The 23,259-nt window shown below is 45.5% G+C and overlaps 1 protein-coding gene across 1 annotated transcript; it reads left to right on the forward strand.

The window, feature by feature from the left end:
• The first annotated feature begins 906 nt into the window (after positions 1-906).
• lin7a (lin-7 homolog A (C. elegans)) lies at positions 907-23,259 on the forward strand. Its single transcript, XM_080022699.1, has 5 exons — positions 907-1,014; positions 15,618-15,689; positions 19,428-19,637; positions 20,178-20,393; positions 22,182-23,259. Exons 2-4 carry the CDS (start codon positions 15,630-15,632, stop codon positions 20,391-20,393), a joined length of 486 nt encoding a protein of 161 aa, XP_079878825.1. The 5' UTR covers positions 907-1,014; positions 15,618-15,629; the 3' UTR covers positions 22,182-23,259.

Here is a 23,259-nt window from a genome sequence, read left to right on the forward strand (position 1 = left end):
TAGGGAAGTATGTATATGTGATGAATAAACCTCTTGAATCTTGAGTATTTGGTAGTCGGAGACGCTGGAGTCCCAGCCCCTAATCCAGTTTCTAATTGTTGGGTTTAAATAGTCTGCGATGCCCCTACCCTTCCTGCTACACCAGCAACTTTGAACAAATTACGGCAATTCTGCTGTTTCTCTGTGCATAGAATGGAGCCAGTGCATGTGTAGCATATAGAAGCTGGGGCGGAATTGCTTTTCTATTGCTCTAACCCCGCTGGCCTCAGCTCACTCCATTTCCATTATCCCGCCCATCGATTCACTCTGCCATCGCTCTCTCTCGGGGCTCCACTGTTAATTTAATTGAATCAGCTGTTTTTTTGTGCCCTCTGTTCCTTTGCAGTTACACGTATGCACATAACATCTCACAGATCTTTCTCTCTCTCTCCCTCTACCTCTACCCCGCCCTCTCTGTCAATTAAATTCAACCAAATAGGCGTAATTGCCATGGGAAACATATGTCTACATTGCCAAAGCAAGTGGAAAACAAAAAATGAAGTGAATTCAAAAACCAATAACGCAGCCAGAAATGTAAATGTATCCAGATAAATAAAAGTAATTCCAATTTAAAACTTTACGATTAAATCAAATTAATTACAATAAATTATCGTATTAAAATTTATAAACATTGCTGTTATATACAAAATATATATACAGTATATACTAAGATATACAGTATATACCAATAAATGAAGATAATTCTAAAATAAATATATAAAAATGTAAACGTTGCAGTTGAAACAAAAATAGATACAGTACATATAACTCTCTCTCTCTCTCTCTCTCTCTCTCTCTCTCTCTCTCTCTCTCTCTCTCTCTCTCTCTCTCTCTCTCTCTCTCTCTCTCTCACCAGACGTTACCAGGGCCATCGAGCTGCTGGAGAAGCTGCAGGAGTCTGGCGACGTCCCCGGGCACAAGCTCCAGTCCCTGAAGAAGGTCCTGCAGAGCGAGTTCTGCACGGCCATCCGGGAGGTGAGTGACCTGGAGCTCAGCTCCTTAATCAGGACCCCTTGACACCCCTGTCCCCGGTTCCCCCCGTCCCCCAATCCCAGGGGTCAGAGAGTTTAACGATGGAACATTACCATCTGGGAGTGACTCAGGACTGGAGCCACGTCACTTATCATGTTTCAAAACCTCAACCTTAATGCAGAATTTGCCCCCTTTTTTCAGATAAACACATATGAAGAACCTAACAGTAGTCGTCCTATTCACCCTTGTTTACATGCACACGTTTGCACGTATACAGTCCCCGGCCTATGCATTCCTCATCGCTCCTGACATCATTAAAGCAGGAGCAAGAGGGAGAGGAATTCAAGTGCAGTTTTTCAAGAGGTAGGCATTGTTTAGCAAATCTGTAAACAACAATGTGCCAGCTACATAATTTCAATCGTCCCTCATTTCCATTTTGTGTTGACGTGACGCCAGACGGTGATTTTGAAGGACTGCAGGATTATTACGGTGTTTGATGTTTGCTCTTTGAAGGTGAATTCGAATGGGAATGACTTAAAGAGCTTAATTATACGATTTTTTTTAACGAGAACAACAATGAATTGTGATTTGCGACAAGTTGCAGAGCGCCACGAAACCATGTGTTGTCGAGGAAGAACCGATACATAGCTCTGCCCACTTCTCCCTAACTGGTGGTCTTGTCCAGGCCCCTGGTTTGGGCTTTTATCTGGCCACAGTGCGGAGATGGGACCGGGTGCCTTGGCTGGCACGAACCGCCTATGGGCAAGGCTGTTTGATGGATCAGTCTGTACAATTCGGCTGTGGTGTCTCAATAATGGTGTTTCACCCCAAACACACTCTGCTGGCCGGCGTAGTCGCTGGGGGCAACCATTGTGATCGGCAACCACGGTTTGTAGCCAGGGGAGAGACGATGCCTTGATACAGCGATACAATGACTTTTTCACTGTGAAGGGTTAGGGTGGGAGTGGTTGTTGGTAGTATCGTTACTATCTTTACGCAGAACATCGCCAGGAATTGCCTCTACACCCGCCTGTTTAAGACACAAATGCACACTTGTGAGGACACAAGAGTCCTCACAAGTGTCTGTGTGTCTTTAACAGCCGTTTTTTTAAAAAGCCTCAAAGATGTTGTTGAGAGCCCAGACAATAGTTATCAGCTAGACTTGCTTGTTCGATCCCCGGCTGCTCCTGATAGCATGCTGCAGTGTCCTTGAGCAAGACACTTAACTCCTGATGTTGGCGTCCATCAGTGTATGGATAATTGTAAGTCGCTTTGTACAAAAGTGTCTGCGAGATGAAAATGTTCCTCATCACCTAACATGGGCTGTATTACAGGAAGAAAATATCACCGCTTTGTTTATTTTTGTCTAAATGTACGAGCGTGCGTCAAAGCAACACCGAACTGTGACTTTTGCGTTGACGTGCGACCATTGTGAGTTGAACTGCTTGTCAAAATCTCTTCTCACCTCATTGTGCTATAACAACCCGACTGACAGCTTGATAACAAAGATGTTGTATAAATAAATATATATTTTATTTACCACAGAGACACCGATCCCTAGCTGGCTGACTCGCAGTCTGCCAGGTTGTAAAGCCAAAATTGTCGCTGCAAAAATAAAGGCTCTCCAGAATACTCCCGATTAAACTTTGTAGCAGTTTATCCTGCCACACGCCACCCAGGGGGCATTTGCAGGACAGAGACACAGAAGACGGTGGTTTTTAAACACCTTTTTGTTGTAGAGAGTTGGCCTGTTAGAATTAGCCGGGAGCAGATGGACATGTCCTGACAGGGCTCCTCTCCTGAGTGTGTGTGGGGATGGGGATTTTAACCTGCTGCTCAATAGACCAACCAACGATCAACTGGTATGCAGCCACTCTGATCCCAATCACCTAGATCCAGGTCAGGTGTGGCTGCTCACCCCACCATCCCCACACTACAAACCCCCCTCTCTCTTTGCTATGGATTTTCCTCAATAGAAATCAGCCTAGTTGAGGGGTAAGGGATCAATAGGAGGGTCAATAGTGGAGAATGAATGGCTTTGGGAAAAGAGCTTGATGCCATTTGTTAGGGAGAATCTCCCAGCTGCCCTGCCCCCTGGTGGCAAGTCTCCCCACGCCGCGCCGAAAGCGAGAAGTCTATGAAAGTCGTGGAAACGGCCATGTCCGTGCTAGGTCTCCGCCAAATCGCAATGCATGGGAATTGAAGTGAAAGAGAGCTGCATTTACAGGCAAGAGGTGAATGAATGCTCTGATTGGGTCTGAATGATCGAAAATGACCTTCATGCGTCCATACAACAGCTACTGTCTCTCTCTCTCTCGCTCTCTCTCTCTCTCTATCAGGCATTGTTTTCCGCTTCCGCTAGTTCAGTGCCTCTCTCTCTGACTCAGTATGAAGAGGGAGGGGTGGGGTATAGGGAAGCCAAGGGACCATGGTTACACTTGGCATTGTCACGTTTAAGTGCCCCCCGCGGAAAGGGAAGCACTTCCCTGCTTTAGCCTCGTGTCCTCCTCATCGTATCCCAGCAAGCCTAGCGCTCAAATGCATTTGGGTTGACGTTAGGCCTACGGTACATACTCACTGGTGACTCTGGTGGGACAAACGGCTAATTGGGGTCAATGGAGGTAGTGTTTTTGTGAGAGCGACTCGGAGGGAAAATACTTTGGCCGAAAGCAGCAGCTGCACGACTGACTGGGTTTGGAAACAGCCGTCCAAACAAAAGGGTTTGGTTCCTCTGCAGAGATGGAAGTGGAGAGAGCACACCGATTCAAAAACAAATCAAACTCGAACATCAAAACAGACGGGAACAAGCAGAGTGTATCTGTATTCATTGCTTATTCATATTTATTCAAAGGCATCAGATTGTGGTTTTATTCCAAATAAGAGTGTGAGATTGGATGCCTCCTTGTGAATTTGTCATTGGTGTCTTCTCAGGTCGTGCTCCAGCCTGAAAGAGGCCACACCTTTTAAGATCATTACCACTGACCATTTTCTTTTTCCTTGATTTTTATATTGTCTGCATTTTTAAATTTTGTGGACAATAAGGTGAAAATCCGACCTGAACATGATGTACTGGTGCTGCTATGGTAACACATTTTTGTCAAAGGCCCTTCATTTGACCATGTTTTGTCATTAATTGTTCATTCATTCCATTTGAAAAGGTGAAAATACCATTTTTCACTTGGCGTTAACAAGTCCTAAATAGTAATTTGGTTTAAAACTCGATTTGATACTAGTATGGTACTGATGTAAAAATATATATATACAGTATATATGTAGCAAAGGTAGAAGGAAACCACAGGTGGATTGAAACCTTTGTCTGTGTATGACCGGATTGAAGATTTCTGTACCAGTTTTTCAGTGTTGAACGAATGAACAGTTAATCATTCAGTTTAAAAGTTGTGCTCAATACCTGTTCAGTCTTTCATTTTTGAAAACATTGGGGTTTGGGATTATTTTCACAGACAAATCATATACATACATATTTATCATGATTTTGCGAATATTACAGTAGAATGAAATCTAAAACTCTCATTGCCTTGGAGCAAATGAAGGGTTTTGTTTTGTTTTGCTCTGTTGAGACTGATGATTAAGATTCACGGCTGCATTATTATACGGCAAATGTGTCTAAAATATGACTGTTTACTTGGTTACACACAGAGGATTGACAGAAGACATATTTTTTTAGTTAGTCATGAATGAAATCTGCACTTGGTGGATGTTTTTGCTGGTAGTTATGGGAGTTTTCAGCTGGAATAACTCGACCTTTATTGTTATTCATGCGTTTCCCTGGGAAGCAATTACGCCCAGAATGGAGTTTACTGCCCGCATATCTTAATCACTAAAACATCCCGACTGACAAGTGTGGTGGTGTTGATCCTTTCATTCATTCATCAGGGGAAAATTAGAAAAATGGTCCGATGAAAAGGGGCTTCATGCCATCTCACATGTTAAAACGGCAATGATTTGTTGACTGGAAAGTCTGAAAAAAACAAAAGATATTTGATCGTGAGACATCGAACCCCAAAAGACCTCCGACCGACTACATTTCCCATTAGGGCCAAATGGTCGATATTTATGATGAGGTGATATCTTATCTTAAATATCATCCAATATGCCCTCCTATGGGAAAATGTATCTTGTTACTGACAACGGAATCATGTAGTATTTTGACTATTTCGTTTTATTACACGGCTCTGTAGAATACTCGATTCTGATTGGTCAATAGTGGCAATCACCAGTCAGTTATTTCTGAAGATTGACTGTTGTGGCTGGCAACCACAGGCGTTCTTTCCATGTCACATTATTGCCTTTGGTGCCTCACATTGCCTGGAGCACTAGAGGGCCGCGTGAATTTGTATGGATTTCTTTCTTTTTTTTTTTTTTTTTTTTTTTTTTTTTTCATAAAAACTCTGTTTTCCTTTGTCACTCCAGCGATCGACGTTGTGCATCACCCATGTTCCATAAGTATCCCAATAATTTGAAATGTTCAAAAAAAACCCTTAGAGAACATACAGAGTGGACACAGACATGGTGGATGGAGGAGTGAAGTCACAATCTGCCCTTTTTAGAGATTCAGCTCTTTGCGTGAATGGAATTCTCACAGGCTGCTGGGCTTGTGACTCACAGAGTTTTTATTTTAGTCCATGCCTACAACACAGCATTAAGGCGGTAAGAGAGTGTCTGTTATGCCGGTAAATTATACACGGTGGTTATTTTGCTTTGTTCAACGTTCACCATGCAGACAGGCGGTGCGGGCTCCCATCCCGGGGCCGCTTAGCTGGTGCGGATCCAGTGAATCAACGGAGGGATTCAGCTGATTCAGCCGATCCCAAAACCAGGAAATAATATATGTTTTGTTGTCCGCCGAATGACGATCGGTGTGCTTACAGGACGTGTTTAACCGGGCGAGTGAGCCCGATATGCAAGCCGTCGGACACGACACAGTGGGAGCTCACTTAAGTGGCAAGCTTACGGACTATTTTCATATTGGCCTGCGAGCCCTTGATTTATCATTTTGGCCCACAAGCCGACTTTTTGTTTAAAAGACTGGGAATTAATACACGGCAACCGGCGCTGTTTCGCCTCCACCTGCCTCCTCCTTCTCATTCCCACTACCAGAGAGCACGAGCATAGAAAGTTCTGAGTGCGGATATTCTCCTGAAAGAAAGAGGGCGATGTGCACAGACCACCAGGGAAACTGAAAGAACTGCTGTAAACATTACAAAGAAGTCCTGAGGAAAGGATCTGAAGAACTAGAAAAAGATTTATTTATGAAAAATGTTCACATCATAAGAACAGCATAGTGATTTCATGACCAGTAAATCAAGGCAAATTTGCCTAATTAAAAATAAAATGTATTACATGATACATACAATAATTATGAAAGATCTGTCTCATTGGCTAAAAAAAATGAGAAACGAGGAACCATTTTTCTCATCGTTTTCCTCCCAATTCTTTTTGGAGCCGATCGAGTAAGTTGTCTGTTCTTGAAGATGTCAATGTTTTACATTATTGACAAAGAGCCCAGCGGTGGGACAGCTTTTTCCTGATGCCAGTATTTTGTAATGGCCTTTCTACTTGCTGCCAGCAAGATCTTTAGGAGGTAGGTATCATCTTTACTTAGCCCTTCAGGGATATGTCCAAGATAGAGGGATGTGAATTTTGCACTGATACTAAAAAAAAGGTTTGTTTTTGGCATTTTCATGCTGTACTTGATCGTGCAGAGAGCAAGGGAAGACAGAGGGGATGACATGCACGCAAATGGCCTTGTGCCAGAATCAAACCCCGGCCACTGCCATAAGGACTCAACCTTGAAGATGGTGCTTGCTACCTGGTGAGCCGCTGGGGCGCCCTTAAACCAAGGGTTTTTGGGATAATCCTTCCTTCCAGAAAGTCTGAATAGATGGGCAAGACCAGAACACATTTGCTTGTTTATACTTCTGTTTGGGAGTGATAAAAAAAACGAATCAAGTTTTCCCAACAGAAGTCTCTCCAGGTCCGGGAGTTGTTAGAGGGCGACTGTGTTTCTCAGGCATTGAGCCACATGGCTTCAGTTATTTCAATGTCCAGCTCTTTTTCCCATCACTGTTTCACATAGTCTGTAGTGTCCTTTATCCAGGACACTACAGATCAGTGATGCCATGCTATAACTTGCTTATAAAACCTGTATTGTTTTCTGAGTCATAAGCATCAATAAATATATGGATAACAATTGGTGGCTCTCTTGGATTAGAACCTTTTACCTTTTTACAAAAATAATCACAAAGCTGGAAATACCTGCCCACCCAACGCATATGTCTGACATAGATTATTCTACTGGAAGTGAAAATATATAATAATCTGGGAAGAACGTTAATTTAAAATGATCGGATTCTGCTGCAAAAGTGGAGAGTGAGCAAGTCCCACCCACTGAGGTCTTCAATATTTTTTTGTTCATGCGATTGTAGTTTCATATCTAATAACTGACAGATATTTGGGTAAACGATTGGCGATGATTACCACTTGAAATTATACTTTGCAGTAAATTCTTGTGTGGGAGCATCATTAAATGTCACAAGCTTTGTTTTGTGTACGTTAAGGACACAACCTGAATATACCCCATACACATTTTTATTTGTAGAGGCAGACCTAAGCCTGGGTCCATGATTCTGACCAGTACATCATCTGTGTGAAAATGCACTTTATATTCCGGTCCTCCTATCGATTTAATTTAATTCTGTCTCGTGTCATATTGCTTGGGCCAGAGGCTCAGTGAATAAATTGAAGAGACTGGGGCGAGCGGGCAGCCCAGCCTGCAGCCCCGTCGCAGAGTTATGGAGTTAGAGAGGCTACTATTAACCTTTATTCTTGCAGTAGGAGCGAAAGTAAAGTGTATACAACTTTTTAAATCTTCAGCATCTGAGCTGAGAACAAGAGAGAAAAACTTTTTCCTTATTAATCTGCTCTATAATATGTAGGGCTCCCCTTATATTGTCTTGAGTTTGTCTATTTTTTATGAAGCCTGTTTGGTCTCATCTACTAACAAAGGCATTGTGGTTTCCATCCTCTGTGTTAAGACGGTGCCGTACAGTTTATAGTCTGTGTGTAAGACACTAATAAGCCTATAACAAATAGTTCTCCAGTAAAGGGAGCAGGTAATCCCCCATGGATTTGTACCATTCTGGGGGAAACCCATCAGCACCCGGCGACTTGTTAGTGTTCAGGCTTGAAATTGCATTACCTATTTCCTCCACTGTTATTGGGGAGACAAGTTTATCATTAATTTTTTTTTTAATTAAGGTCTAAGAAAAATGAGAAATTCAACAATTGTTACTATGAACATTGTCTGACTGGGAATATAAGGATTCATAGTATGTTTCAAGTTCCTTTTATATAACATCCAGACTGCTAGTAGTCTTATTTTTAACAGGGTCTCTTATCTTATGAATGGTGTTTTCTGATTGTTGTTTTTGGGGCCTGCCTCATATTATCTTTGCCTTGTGTTTTTCTCAACTTGCTCACTTAGTATTTTATCTATTTACTGCTTGACATTTATAATTTGGTGTATAATGGAGGGCTCTTCATTAACAATGTGTGCTTGTTCCAGATCTCTCTGTTTTTCCTGCAGTCTCAACAATTTTTGAGCCTTTAGCTTTTTTGGGGGGGCATTTTCATGCTCTATTTGATAGTGACAGTGTGGGGAGAAAGAGAAGGCGGGGATGACATGCAGCAAATGGCCTCATGCCAGACTCGAACATGGGCTGCGATAAGGACTCAGCATTGTATATGGTGTGCTCTACCCCGTGAGCTACCAGAACGCCCCCGCCCTCATCTTTTTCAATGCGGCTGTCCTGGCTCTTCCCCCTGAGCACAGCTTTAGCTGCATCCCATAATATATAAATATAATAAATTACTTCTGCGTTATCATTGTCTTGCAAATACACGCTTAGATCTGTTTCCACTGAACTTCTAAAAGTGGAGGATCGTTCAACGTGCCAGTGTTTAGCCTCCACAATGTTTTTCTAATGTTTACCATCTAAATGTGATAAATAATAAATAATCAACCAATAAGAGTGGTCTGAAAGGTCCCTCCGGCCTATTCTACAATCGTACAATCCGTGTAGGGCTTTGTTATACATAGAGAAATAGTCTATTCTTGATAGAGTGTGTGTCGTGCGGAATAAAAAGTGTATCCTGGGCCTGATCCATGCACGGACCACCATACATCAATCAGTCCCAGGTCTTTAGGTACTCTGTTCCCTGTTACCCTCTAGCTTCTGCCGGTTCTTACCTCCGCCACGCTGGGTCTCGGTGGTCTTCAATGGTAGAAGTCAGGGCAGCGTTTCCTCCGATATGCACTCGCTCTCAGTCCCACGAGTAGCCTCACCCACGTTGGGTATGTAACGGGTAACGGGTAACGGGTATGTATTCCCTCTTCTCGTCTTTGCACGTCCATCGCATAATCAAGGTCAAAATACGCTCGTTTGTTTTGGACATGTAGCTCCTTCTTCCGAACCAAAGAGAATCTTCTCTTTAACTGAGAAGCGTAGAGGAACGGCACCGCCATGGAGCGTGGCAGGGCACTTGCAACTGGTGCTGGTGCCATGTCGCGGCGGGCGAGTTCTATCCCCAGGTCACGGCCACCGGTCTAAGCAAAGATCATCTCCCCAATTCCGACTTTATCAAGTTTCGACAAAAGCCACTACGGCGGTGCCCTCGTCCTCCTGGAGCGCCGTTCCATCGGGTACATCAATTGGATACGGTACTTTATCCTGTAATGCCTGTTGATTAATTAGCAACTGGGTCAAGGTCATCCCTGACTCCAATGTCCCATGGTTCCATTTCAACCAAGTTTTCCTCCATCTCTTCAATGTGCTTCACCTCTCCTTCTATCCGTGTTCTCGAATCCTGTGTTTTTCCGGTTTATATCCGTCGTCAGTTCATCCATTTGTTTTTTAATACCTTCCCAAAAGCACGTGCGGCAATCCGAGAGATCTCCGAGAGACGGCCAGGGTCCGTGTGATCCCAGGATGGCAGCTGAGGCGGGAGACATGGGCCCACTGCAGAACCTGGGAGCGTGCGGAGTCAGGGACGAACAGGCGGTTAGGGGGTCCGGTACCTGGGTCGGGCTGGTGCTCCTGCGCTTGGGTGACGAGGGACTCGATCTCCCAGGTGTGTGTGGCGGCAAGGCACAGGGGTGGAAGGATGGGTTCAGGATCCCCTGTCTTCTCCTCTGGCGCGAACACACGGGACAGGGCGTCAGGTTTGGGGTTCTTGGTTCCTGGGCGGTAGGATAGAGAGAAGTTAAACCGGCCAAAAAACAACGCCCACCTGGCCTGCCAAGAGTTGAGCCGCTTCGCCGTCTAGATATAGGCCAAGTTCTTATGAATGGTCCAGACGACGAAGGGGTGGATTGCTCCCTCAAGCCAGTGGCGCCATTCCTCCAGGGCTAGTTTGACGGCCAGTAGTTCCCGGTTACCCACGTCATAGTTGTGCTCGGGTGGGGTGAGCCTGCGGGACAGAAAGGCACAGGGGTGGAGCTTACCATCGGTTGGGGAGCGCTGAGAAAGTACTGCTCCTACCCCCGTGTCTGAAGCGTCCACCTCTACCACGAACTGGAGGTTGGCGTCAGGCTGGGCCAGGACTGGGGCCGACGAAAAGCGGCTCCTGAGGTCGAGGAACGCGGCCTCAGCCGCGGGGGTCCACTTGAAGGCCACTTTGGTGGAGGTAAGGGCTGAGAGGGGAGCAGCGATGCGACTGAAGTTACGGATGAAGCGCCGGTAGAAGTTTGCAAACCCGAGGAACCGTTGGAGCTGCTTCCTATTGGCTGGGGTTGGCCACTCCACCACGGTGGCCACCTTCTTGGGGTCCATCTCCAGCCTCCCTCGGCCAATGATGAACCCTAGGAAGGAAATGGACGGAACATGGAAGACACACTTCTCGGCCTTAACAAACAGACGGTTCTCCAGGAGGCACTGCAGCACCAGGCGTACATGTTTTACGTGGTCGGAGAGGGATTTGGAGAAAATCAAGATGTCGTCGAGGTAAACAAAGACAAATGAGTTGAGCATGTCCCGGAGGACATCCTAAATTAGGCCCTGGAAGACCGCTGGGGCATTTGACAGACCAAAGGGCATAACAAGATACTCAAAGTGTCCGAGCGGGGTGTTGAACGCGGTCTTCCACTCGTCCCCTCGCGGATGCGGACCAGGTGGTAAGCGTTGCAGAGGTCGAGCTTGGAAAAGTGGGTAGCACCCTGGGTGGGGATGAAGACTGAATCCATCAGGGTCAAGGGGTACTTGTCTTTGATAGTGATGTCGTTAAGTCCCCTGAAATCAATGCAAGGACGGAGGGTCTTGTCCTTCTTAGCCACAAAGAAGAACCCTGCGCCTAGCGGAGAAGACGAGGGGTGAATAGTCCCGGCAGCGAGAGAGTCGCGGATGTAAGTTTCCATGGCCTCCTGTTCGGGCCGGGAGACGTTATACAGGCGACTGCAGGGGAGGGGGGCAGGAGGTTGATTGCGCAGTTGTAGGGGCGATGAGGTGGTAAGGATAGCGCCCCCTGCTTGCTGAAGACCGGGGCCAGGTCCAGATATTGCGACGGAACCGAGGGCAGGTAAGGGCTCTTGGGGACCTCCGGCAGCGTGCCCGGTGGTGGGGTTGAGGCGAGCGGAGGCAGTGGGCATGACAGTGTGTGCTCCAGGAGCTCACGCTTCCCGAGCGCCAGTCCATCTGAGGGTTGTGGGTCTGGAGCCAGGGGTACCCCAGAACCACGGGGTTCAGTGGGGAATCAATGAGGAAGAACCTTAAGGACTCACAGTGGTTGCCAGAGAGAAGCAGCTTGAGGGGAGCTGTCTGGTGGGTAATCCGGGTCGGATGTGACCCGTTCAGCCCCTTGACCTCGGAGGTGTCCCAGCCGGCCGCAATACAGACAGGCGCCGGTCTGTATGCGGCGTGCTCGCTCCTCGGGGGAGATCCGGGAGCGACCAAGTTGCATTGGCTCAGCATCGGAGAGAGTTGGGGGACTTCTGAGGCGCCCAAGAGTAGCGGGCGCTGGAGTCCGGAACTCGACGACGAGGGAGGCGACGCTACGGGAACCCTGGCGGAGGGAGAGGAGTCTTTCTTGCGGCCTCCTTGCCGCAAACTGGGTGGCCGAAGACTCTCCTCATTTCGCAGGTGAACAGATCGTAGGAGAGACTCACGGGGCCACCCTGACTCCAAACCACGGAACCCCAGCCGAGAGCCACCCTTCTCAGGTGGGAGATGAGGAACGCGATGCAGGCACTATCGGAGGCTAGGACGATGGCCGCTGTTGAAAAACCACCGCACACTGCACGAGGAATTCGCGGCAGGTGCCGAAATCGCCGTCGTAAGGCGCTGGAGCCGGAACGTGGGGCTCAGGGGGGACGAGAGAGGCGCTGGGAGCCCTGGTGGGGGAAGAAGGGCGGGTCGGAGGAGCAGGGGGGGCCACGGGGGCCGGAGGACCCTGCAGGCTGCTGACGGCCACCGAGATGGTCCAGAAATGTTCCGCGATGTCCCGGAGGGCCTGGTCATGTTGCAACCAGCTGGCTGGTTGCAACATGGTAAGAGCAACACTCCTTGGTCCCGGAGTGCGCGGCGGAACCCTTCTGTGTCGGCTGGGTCCATGTTTGTGACACTACATAGAAACTACACTGGAAGACTTGCTCTTACACTAGAAAAAGTATTTCTTAAATAATTTCAAACAAATATCCCGTCTCATTGTATTCTTATATAAGAATACAGAATTAAAGAATGACATGTAAGAATATACTTAATAAGTAGCGGTGTAATAATCACGATAATAGCCAGCCAGCTGGTCGTATTCCCAAAAGCCATTGCTCCATTATCCCTTTGTTCACCTGTCTTGCTTATTCTTAACAACATACCTCTGCTTAGCACTTCTCAGAGGTGCTAATGCATTGAACGCTCGGCAGTCTTTGTGGATTCTGTCTGGCGGCGTGTCTGGGCTGATAAGCTTGTTTTTTTTGGGCCCGGGCTGTAACCTTTAACTGCTTGTACGAAAAGAGTTTGGGCTCGTTCCGTGAGCGATAAAGAACAGGCCGTCACGAGCCCCCGCTGAGAGTTATTGTTGGTAATGGCTGTGTTAGTGCCGTGCAAGGTTTGTGCTGGGTCAATTACGCCAAATGACGATAATGATGTGAATGATGATATAAGTGCAAGTGATGAGGTTCGAAAGGGGATTTCTCTTTGCATATGCATATTTTTGAGTTCTTGAGTTTTCAAATAAAGTTTGGAGAAAGAAACCCCCCCCCCCCCCCCCGCCAAAAAAAACTGATTTCTTCTATGTTTTCTGCACATTGTGGTTCAGGAAACAGCCACACAAGCCTTGCAGAGCGACACCGTGCACGTTGGCTTGCGTGCAGAAATGACGAGGGCTCTTGTCCCCTGTCGTTCTTACCTAACCTTGATCTGCACTATTTTATGTATTCGTTTTCCCGTGTCTTTGTTTTGCCGTCATTGTGAGGCACTTAGAGAAGAGAAGATGGACACTTCAGGGCAAAAGAAGAGCTCCAATGTTCCCACAATGTTTATTTTTCTTAAAACATCCGTTTTATTTTTTATTATTATTATTTTTTATATTTTTGTAGTAGTAGTAGTAGTAGTAATAGTGTGAGGGACCCTAAAATAACATAAAACACATCAAATTGCAATAAAAATTACAACATTGATATGCAACATTAAGTGCTATTGGCATTATTATGATTATTACTATTATTATTATTATTATTATTATTATTATTATTATTATCATTATAAATACCAATTATTATTATTTTCTTAAAACGTCAGTAGAAAAGTGTTATTAGAATAATAATTATAATTATTATTATTTTTTACTATTATTGTTATTAGTAGTAGTAGTATTAGTAGTATTTTGAGGGACTCTAAAACAAGATAAAACACATCACATTGCAATGTTACAACATTACAATATTACAACGTTAATATGCAACCTTAAGTGCTATTAGAGTTATTATTATTATTATTGTTATTAAAATTAATAATTATAATAATAATAATAATAATTATTATTATTATTATAGTGCCAGAACCCCTAACGGGAGCAGCCCAAAGAAAAGAAACAAGAAGATTATTGTTATTTTTATTATTTGTATTATTATTATTTTTATTATTATTATAATAATTATTATTATTATTATTTTTATTATTATTATTATTAGCAGTAGTAGTAGTAGTAGTACAGTGGTACCTCAACTCACGACTGTAATTTGCTCTATAAGAACGGTCGTATGTTAAAACAGTCGTATGTCGAAGCATTTTTTTCCATATAGGTTAAGAAATCATGAAGGGTGAAAAAAAACAAAACACAAACACAGTAAATATGAAAAGATATCGATAATCCACGAACTACGTGCACACACGATGTAGGTCGCCCGCTGACTGACTGCTGACTGGCTGCTGACTGGCTGCTGACTGACTGCTGACTGACTGCTGACTGGCCGCCGACGTGCCAACTGCAAATTTCCACGCTCGTATCTTGGAGCAGTCGGTCGCAAGTCGATACAAATTTCCGCGACTATCGCTACTCGTATCTTGGATGAGTCGTAAGTGGATGCAGTCGTAAGTCGAGGTACCACTGTAGTAGTAGTAGGAGTATTGTGAGGGAACCTAAAATAAGATAAAACACATCACATTACATCTGTTAACATGCAAATCTGCACAAAACTGCACATATTACACGACTGCTAGAATGTGAATTGGTGATACAGAGGTTATTTTCAATTTTTTAGGATTCGTGTTCATTGCCGTTCTTTAAGTTTATTGATTTTTATGTATTTATTAGCTTTTGATTAATTTATTGTTTTTCATTGGGTTGATAGTACATTGCCAGATTTTATTGGCTGAGGTTAATTTTCAGGTTTATTTGTTAATTTGAGATGAACAATAAAGTATTGTTTGTCTGACCTGTCCGTCTGTCCGTCTGTCTGTCCGTCTGTCTCTAATAGTAGTAGTAATAGTGACATAGCATAACAGATTAATAATTTTTAGGGGGTATTTCCGTGGTGCAGCTCATTCCAATATACAGACTCATTTGCTGACTTCCTGTTCAGATCAAGCCCAGTTTTCCTGTGGGAATGGCAGCGATGCTAATACTCCAGTGAGCGCATCCATGGAGTGGAAGAAGCAAGAAAGCAGAAAGGGAGGAAATGAAAAATCTCAAAGCAATTAGAAATGGACCAAAAGATGCTGAACGTTAATTGCAGAGAAAATAAACCATGTGGCGCGTGTTTTCTTCATCAAGCCACTCTTTTTTATAGGTTCTCCTTTCTACAAAGCGTTATCTTTATCGTTGTGGGGTTTTGTGGGGTTGTTTTGCTTTGTGTTTGTTTTTTCTCTGCCTTCTTGTAGATTTTCAATAGACTTCATAAGCTTTTTATTAAGTGTTATCTTTGTTCTGATGACCAATCTGTTTGCTTTCATTCATCTTCCGTTGTGTTATGCAAACTGTGTGTTGAAAAGAAGGCATATATAATAAGGCTTTACGTTTTCATTGACTTACTTACTAATCTCATCGTATTTTCTGGTTCTTAATGATCACGTCTGGTTCTTTTGTCTCTTTTTCAGGTGTACCAGTACATGCATGAAACGATCACAGTGAACGGCTGTCCTGAGTACCAGGCACGGGCCACGGCCAAGGTAAGATGTCCCTGCGTGGTTCTGGAGCGCTTCGTTAATAAATCAGTGATTTTACCGTGGCAGCGAACCAACAAAAGCTTCAGCTAATACGCCCCTAATTCGTTTCTGTTTGTTTGGCATGAAAGATTTCATAGGCTAAAAGCAATATGCTATTGAAGGTACAGTATTAAATTATTTTGTACTGGCTACTTTTATTGCTTACTAACTAACTTGTGTTTTTGCTACATCCATATTGAAGCCAAAGGCAAATATCCACAGAAGAAACAAAAACAACGAAAAAAAACATCTCTGGAAGTGGGGGCGCCGACATGGTGTGAGGTTTATTAACAACCATAAACAAAAAGGCTCACGGGGAAAAAAACGGGAACATATAATAAAAGGAATAAATCGGTGTCTGTGTCTCTTGGGTGGCGGGGAATATCATCTCTTGGGAAAGACGCCGGCACCGTCACCTGCAGACTTAACCACAACTCCCGATAGGTCATAGGTCAAATACACAGATTTAAGCCTTGGATGGATGAACATGATGGGGAATCCTACCCTGTGAGTCATCACGGCAGATATTTGTAATTGGAAGCGAGCTGATATGTAAATATATGTTTTTCCAGATAAGAGTTTTGAGTACACATCAAAGCACGGCGTGGGCTGATACGTCTCTTCTGCGTTCCCGACGTTTTTCGAATTTTTCCTCGCCCGCCGCCGCCCGCCGGTATCTGCGACGACGATGCCTGGCAGAGCCGTGAAGTGTTCCTTTAATTCCCCAATAATGTCCTTACCAGCTTGTTCTGCTAATCCCTTCGCCCGGAACGATCATATCGACAGCTGCGCCGTCTTATCTCCCGTCGTTACGGCTCAGGCCCGGCGCCACGCTGGGGCGAGAGGGGGCGAGAGAGAGGGGGCGAGAGAGAGGGGGCTTTGCCGTCTCAGTTGTATTTTCTGGCCCCGCCCCTCGGTTGAAGTTCATGTACATTAACACGGGGCCGTGAGAAGGGTGGCGGGGTTTTTTTTGTTTTTTTTATCAGAAGTGATCTCATGACGGCATAGTTGACTCATCCCAATAATTATTTGGAATGTTTGTTTAAATGATGTAGTATAGTTTGTTGTAATTTGTTAACTTAGTACAGAAGCACGTGGCAAATTATAATGCAGAATGACGTCGTCGGACCTTGACGCGCCGTATGTCGACCGGTTCACACGCTCACACGCCACACCTAAAGTAGCTTTTTTTTTTTTCTACATACATGTTTATTTTCTGACTTGCCCCTGCTCTGGTGTCCGTCACTTGTCGCGTGGTGAATGGGAGATCCTTTCTGCAGGCACGTCACGTGAACGTTATTTTGTTCAAAAAAAAATCCCACATTCGACACTTTCTTTTAGCTGGCAATTTATAAGAAACAGCCACTTCATGTGTTTTCGTCGTGCGCATGCTCCTCGAGATTCTGTTTCCATTGTGACGGGGTCCGCCTTTCCCGGCAAAGGATGGAAAGAAGAAGGGAAAGGCAGCCGCGGTGAGTTTGATAAACCTGTGGAGCGAGTTGCGCTCAGTAAACTCAGTGAAACTGGATGTTGAAGAGAGACGTTGCCGTTTTGTATGTATATGTAGTGTGATCCACCAAACACAGACAATCTCAGGGATTACCACTGTGATAAAACCCTCGGGCCAGATTTTCACCAAATCTGACAAACGACTGGGAAGTCGAATCCGACCGGAAATGACGTTCATTGAAACTTGCCTAAAAATTTACTTAATACGTCAGGTGTAATAATAAAAAAAAGACGTTATTTATGTTTGTGTTGGATGCCACCGTATTCACTATCAATAAATCTATTTTTATGGAAGTGGATTTGTATTTGTTATCTTTGTCGCACTTTGCAAATACTATATAAAAGGGTATATCTATAAATATAGGTATCCTAAAATAAGGGTCTCTGTATCAAATATCACAAATATTTTGTGACGCGAAACCCAGACGCAGTTCATCCGACAGCCACTAGGGGGAAAGATTAGCCTGTCGGATGCATTTTCGGTTTCGGTTGTAAATCCGGCTTTAACGATTGAAGGAAATGGAGGCAGTGGATCAAGGTGAGGGTCACAGCGAACGAATGGCATGAAAGGGGAGAGCCTATCGACGTCGACCCGTCGTGAAAGAACCCGCTCCGCAGGGCACAGGAGCAACGGCGGTGAAATAGGGCGAAACGAGCGGGGAAGCGCTGTCGTCATCGCCCGCCGGGGAGCTTCCACTCGGCTCGAATTGGTGTCCGCTCGAGCGAGACGATTCCCTTTGATCGCCCCGTTAATGAAATAAATTCTACCGCTAATACCCGGCCCGAGGGCTTTCATTACTGATCTGGAGGGAAAGAGGGGAGAGTGGACGCCCGCCATGCTTCATAATTTCGGTTTTCTAATTACCTGTTTACTTTCCGACTCACTTTCATACATATATTTAGTTATTTCATTTCACTACCTTAGCGAGAACTCCGGGCGGAGATTTCAAAGGTCGACGCGCGTCGAAGGCCGGGAAGTGCCCTTGTGCAAGAGCGAGGGAAGGGCGGGAAGAGAGGGAGGAAGGACACGGCAAGAAAACGAAAAGAGAGGGATGGAGAGAGGAGAAAGACGGGTGGAGAGGCAGGGGGCAGAACACAACAAGGGGGCTGAAGCGTGCTGGCGGGGTGAGGAGGGGCCGGAGAGAGGATGGGGGCGAACGACTGAACATGAATATGAACACGGATATGAATACGAATGTGGATGCGGCCGGGATGGATGCGGCTGAAGGCAGGAGGCAGGTGGAGGAGGAGGCGCCTGCGAGCCGCTCTCGTGAAAGGGCGGGTGGGGGGCGGGTATGGCTCCGCGTCCACCCTGTCTCATTTCTCTCGTTTTTTCCTCTGTTCTTCCGCCGATTCGGCCCTGGGTTTCATAGAGAACGACAGCGGCTCGAAAAGAAGGAAGGAAGGAAGGAAGGAAGGAAGGAAGGAAGGAAGGAAGGAAGGCCCCCTTGATGATGGCGCTGCATCCGTGGATTTCTCCCTCTGTTGCTCTCTTCTATGCCACACGTTGTCCACACAAAGTTCATCACAAAGTTTCCTCTCTGGGAGGTCGAGGAGCCAGATTATCCAAGCCCAAAAAAAACAAAACAAAAAAAAAAAAAAGCTCAACGTTGCGATTGACGAGCAGGTGGAGTAATTCGGTCAAAGGGTGAAAGTTTTCCGGCGGCCCCTCACGAGGGGAGCAGGGTGATGCGCCAATCCTTATTCTGGGCTACTGTAATAATATATCGGTGCAACATGGTGGCCTCTGTGGAAGGAGACCCGCTCCCTATGTAGATATAAGGTGCTCATTCTAAGGTAGCCAAAACAAAATGATTATTGTTTTCATGGGATTATACTAATTGAAACATGCTTATGAATATTTTAACCATTTCTGCCAAGTCGTTCCACAAATTCTACACATTGCACCTTTAAAATGAGTTATTATACATGTCTGTCCAGTACCGCAATCAGTGGTCTGTTATTTCTGAATGATGATAATAATACAATTTTGGGTTTTACATCCCACCTGCTGTATACGCTAATGCTGAAGGCCCTAGCAGCGACATTTTGCACGTCATCCCTCACCTAGTCTGCTCTGCCAAAAAATGGCGGACTAGCTACTCTTCAATTAGCTCATCAATTAAACGAGACGTCATCTGTGATTGGTGGATCATCTCACCAACCTCGTCCTCTCACCTCGTTCCGATCCAGGCCACGGTGGCGGCCTTTGCGGCCAGCGAGGGCCACTCCCACCCGCGGGTGGTGGAGCTGCCCAAGACGGAGGAAGGGCTGGGCTTCAACGTGATGGGGGGCAAGGAGCAGAACTCGCCCATCTACATCTCGCGCATCATCCCGGGCGGCGTGGCCGAGCGGCACGGCGGCCTGAAGCGGGGCGACCAGCTGCTCTCCGTCAACGCCGTGGTACGTGGGCCGGACGCGCGTGTACGGTATGCGGTCGTTTGGCGTGTTTGCGTGTCTGATTGCGTTCCTCACAAACGACCGCATCCATTGATCGTCAACTCAAAGAGCTCGCAACCCTCTTGCGACCCCGAGCACCTCCACTCAGATTTTCTCTTCCTCCAGTGAAGGTGTTGAAGGTGTTTGTTGAGGTGTTGGGTTGATGCCGTGTTAGGGTCAGACGCTCCACCGAGGCACTGGCTATGCAACCGGTTGCTCCAAAATAGTTAGGACAGGGTCAAATTCGGAAGACGACTTCCCTCAGTGGAGTGGTTCCTCTTTCTTCTAAAGGTATCAAATCCCAAAATGCAGAAATTCTGAGCTGACGCACGCGATACGGTACGGTATTGCAAACTGCAAACGCGCCCACATACAATACGTCCAAGTTCTATGGGCGCCTTTCCACCAACACCCACTCGCCTTCACGACCCGACCCTCTGTGCCACCGTGTTCTCTGGACCTCTCTCTCTCTCTCTCTCTTTCTCTCTCTCGACCCCCGCGCAGAGCGTGGAGGGCGAGCACCACGAGAAGGCCGTGGAGCTGCTGAAGGCCGCCAAGGACAGCGTCAAGCTGGTGGTGCGCTACACCCCCAAGGTGCTGGAGGAGATGGAGGCCCGCTTCGAGAAGCTGCGCACCGCCCGGCGCCGCCAGCAGCAGCAGCTCCTCATGCAGCAGCAGCAGCAGCAGAACCTGGCCTCCCAGCATAACCACATGTCGTAGGTGAGGCGCTTTACGTTGAGTCGTGGGCAGGTGGGGTCCTGCCTCCAGCGATGCACCGTCATTCCAAGACGCGTCATGAGAAAATCGGTGTTTGTATCTGTACTCTACATCCACCTAAGCTTCAACTCTTATTTTAGAAAATTTGGCTTCAAAAATTGCCTTGGCATGGGTGTTCATTTTGTAATTTTGTACCTCCTGTGGTAAATCTGTCCCTGATTGGTATAAAAATGGTACAAATTTGGTCATAATATGGTTTTGCTGCACACTGCCAGTGTGACAAACCCTTTTTATCCGAAAGGCACAATACCTGACCTACTTTTGTTAGAGTGCATTTGGATGATGTAAAGCAGGGTCCGACGGTAAAGGGTCGCATCTGGGCCCAGGGCAGCCAGAGTTGGACAACCTAGATACGGCACAACAGGAGCTCTTTGGTGAGATCCGTGTTAGGATCTCTGCTTCCGGCGGAATATTAACGTGAGTGAAACTGAGCGGTTTGCGAAGCGGTTTCGACGCTTTTACGGCGGCAAATTCAGAGCCGGCGCTCTCGTCTTTCGCCCGGGTAATGTGTTTGGAGCGGTCGTTAGGGGTGTGTCAAGTAGAAAAACAGAGCTTTTGGCAGCATCCGCCCAAACAAACCCCGAGCGGCGCGTCCGCGAGGCCGAATATTACCGAGAATCAAAGGGAGCGACATCTTGGCTTCGCTTTCCGCATCCGCCACGGTGAATAAGAGCCACGCTGCGGTGGTGTGGTGTGGATATCAGGGGAGTTGCATTTCCTGGCGCATCACTCCACTCTGGGATGTAACTTCCCCAATTAGAAAAAATGAGATAGATGTGCCGGTGTGAACTAAAATATACCAGAAATGTGTCGGGGGAATAGGACGTAGGAAGGGCAGGAAAAAAAAACGAAACACTAGCGTCTCACCGGAGATAAGACCTTAATTTTCACCTCTTCGCGAGAATATTCCCCCGTCAGCACCGGCCCAACCCCCAAAGCGGATTTTCAGGCAAACGTCAAGAACATGTGCTGCGGGTACTTTTTTTTTTCCGCCTTCCTCTGGTGTTTTTTCTAGGCGTTATTTGAGGCTGGGAAGAGGTTCCTCGAGAATTCAAATTGGCGAGTGTTAGAAGCGTGATCCCCCCTCGTACTGGTGTTTTATCAACACCGGCGTGAGGTTTTAGTGTGAGGTTTCATCATTTCACGGCACGTGGCCACACGGCTACATCAACCCACAACTTCAGCATCAACCAGCAACATGATGAGACACTGGGCAACGGGCCTATGGGCAACACAGCAACAGGGCACATTTTCAATGGAATTTCAGCCAATCAGAACATAGAACCACAGAAAATAAATCTAGTTTCTCTCTTTCATCAAAGTTTAGCCATTGTATTGCAAGTGCGTTTTAAATCATACACAGATCACAATCATTTCAAATAATTTTAACAGATCACGATAATCAACAAAAAAATATATATTGCATATTTTTTCTTCACTCCTCTTCGGCAAATGAATGTAGTATCTATAATTTTTCATAAATTATTATTTTTTTAAATTATGATCAGGTATTAGGTAGGTTATTTCTAAGCTATTATTATTAGCTATTATAATAATAATTACGTTATTATTATTATTATTATTATTATTATTATTATTATTATTATTCAAATCTAAAATTGATGCTCTTAAATTTGAATAATAATAATTCAGAATTTAATAATCCAGATATAAATAATTTCATTCATCGCTAAGCGTCGTCTTCTTTTTCATTCCGTAAATCACCGACAGGTTGAAGGAGTGAGAAGGGGACGATACGAGACGTCGATCGCAAAACAACATCTGCTTTTTTCTTTTTTTTCGGGCTGAAAATCCCAGGAGGAGGAGGAGGAGGAGGAACCACGAGGACGCCGTTGAAGAAGATCCCGTTTTCTCTCTCTCTCTCTCTCTCTCTCTCTCGCTCGCTCTCTCTCGCTCTCGATTGGGGCCCCTCTCACCATCAATTCTTAGCGGAAAAACAAGGAAACGACCAGCAGGGGGCTCCATTCGCGGTGAAACAAAACGGTGCTTTGACAGGACGTGAGGCGGAGGCCGGTGTTGACTTTTCTTACGATTCCCTTTTTTCTATCCGCCTGTCCCCTGGTAGTCACCCCTTCTCTTGTGTTGCTTCCGTTTCATGTCACTTTTTTTGTTTTTTGTTTTTTTTGTTTGTTTGTTTGGTTTTTCAATGGCGTCGTTTCCGATATTTTAATTCTACGACCGGTGCTTGTGTCTCGGTGCGTGAAAGCCCATCGTTTTTCTGTGTGTGTGTGTGTGTGTGTGTGTGTCTGTGTCTGTATGTCTGTGTGTGTGTGTGTGTGTGTGTGTGCGTGTGTGTAAATGTGTGTGTGCGTGTGTGTGCGTGCGTGTGTGTGTGTGTGTGTGTGTGTGAAAACGTGGTGGATTAACACATTTTTTTTAACTCTTCTAATAACTGTAGCAGGTTAAGACAAAATATTTTATATTGGGATTGTAGGTTTAGCAATAACTCGCAATCTTTCCGTTTTTACATTTTTCATCGTCGCGGTCAAGGGAATGACGGGAGCTGGACTGGATCTTATGCACCGTGTGACATAAGGCAGCTTTAAATTAATATTCTTAATATTCCAATTTAATATTCTATATGATATTCTATCATGTGGATGACTCCATCCCCAGTGCCATTCATAGAAGATTAATTACTTTCAGTTGCATTCATAATTAACGTGCAATAACCCCAATTATTATTATTATTATTATTATTATTATTATTATTACACCCCATTATAGTAATATATCCAGATGTTCTATATAGACATATACTTTCTAAAAATCTCTTATTCCAGACAAG

Source organism: Zeus faber (genome assembly GCF_960531495.2).
Source record: "Zeus faber genome assembly, chromosome: 21".
Classification (NCBI taxonomy): domain Eukaryota; kingdom Metazoa; phylum Chordata; class Actinopteri; order Zeiformes; family Zeidae; genus Zeus; species Zeus faber.

Coding starts and splice junctions, on each gene's coding strand:
- lin7a (XM_080022699.1), top strand. CDS start 15,630: ATGCATGAAACGATCACAGTGAACGGCTGTCCTGAGTACCAGGCACGG. Junction 15,690..19,427: donor AGGCACGGGCCACGGCCAAG/GTAAGATGTCCC, acceptor GTTCCGATCCAG/GCCACGGTGGCGGCCTTTGC. Junction 19,638..20,177: donor TGCTCTCCGTCAACGCCGTG/GTACGTGGGCCG, acceptor ACCCCCGCGCAG/AGCGTGGAGGGCGAGCACCA.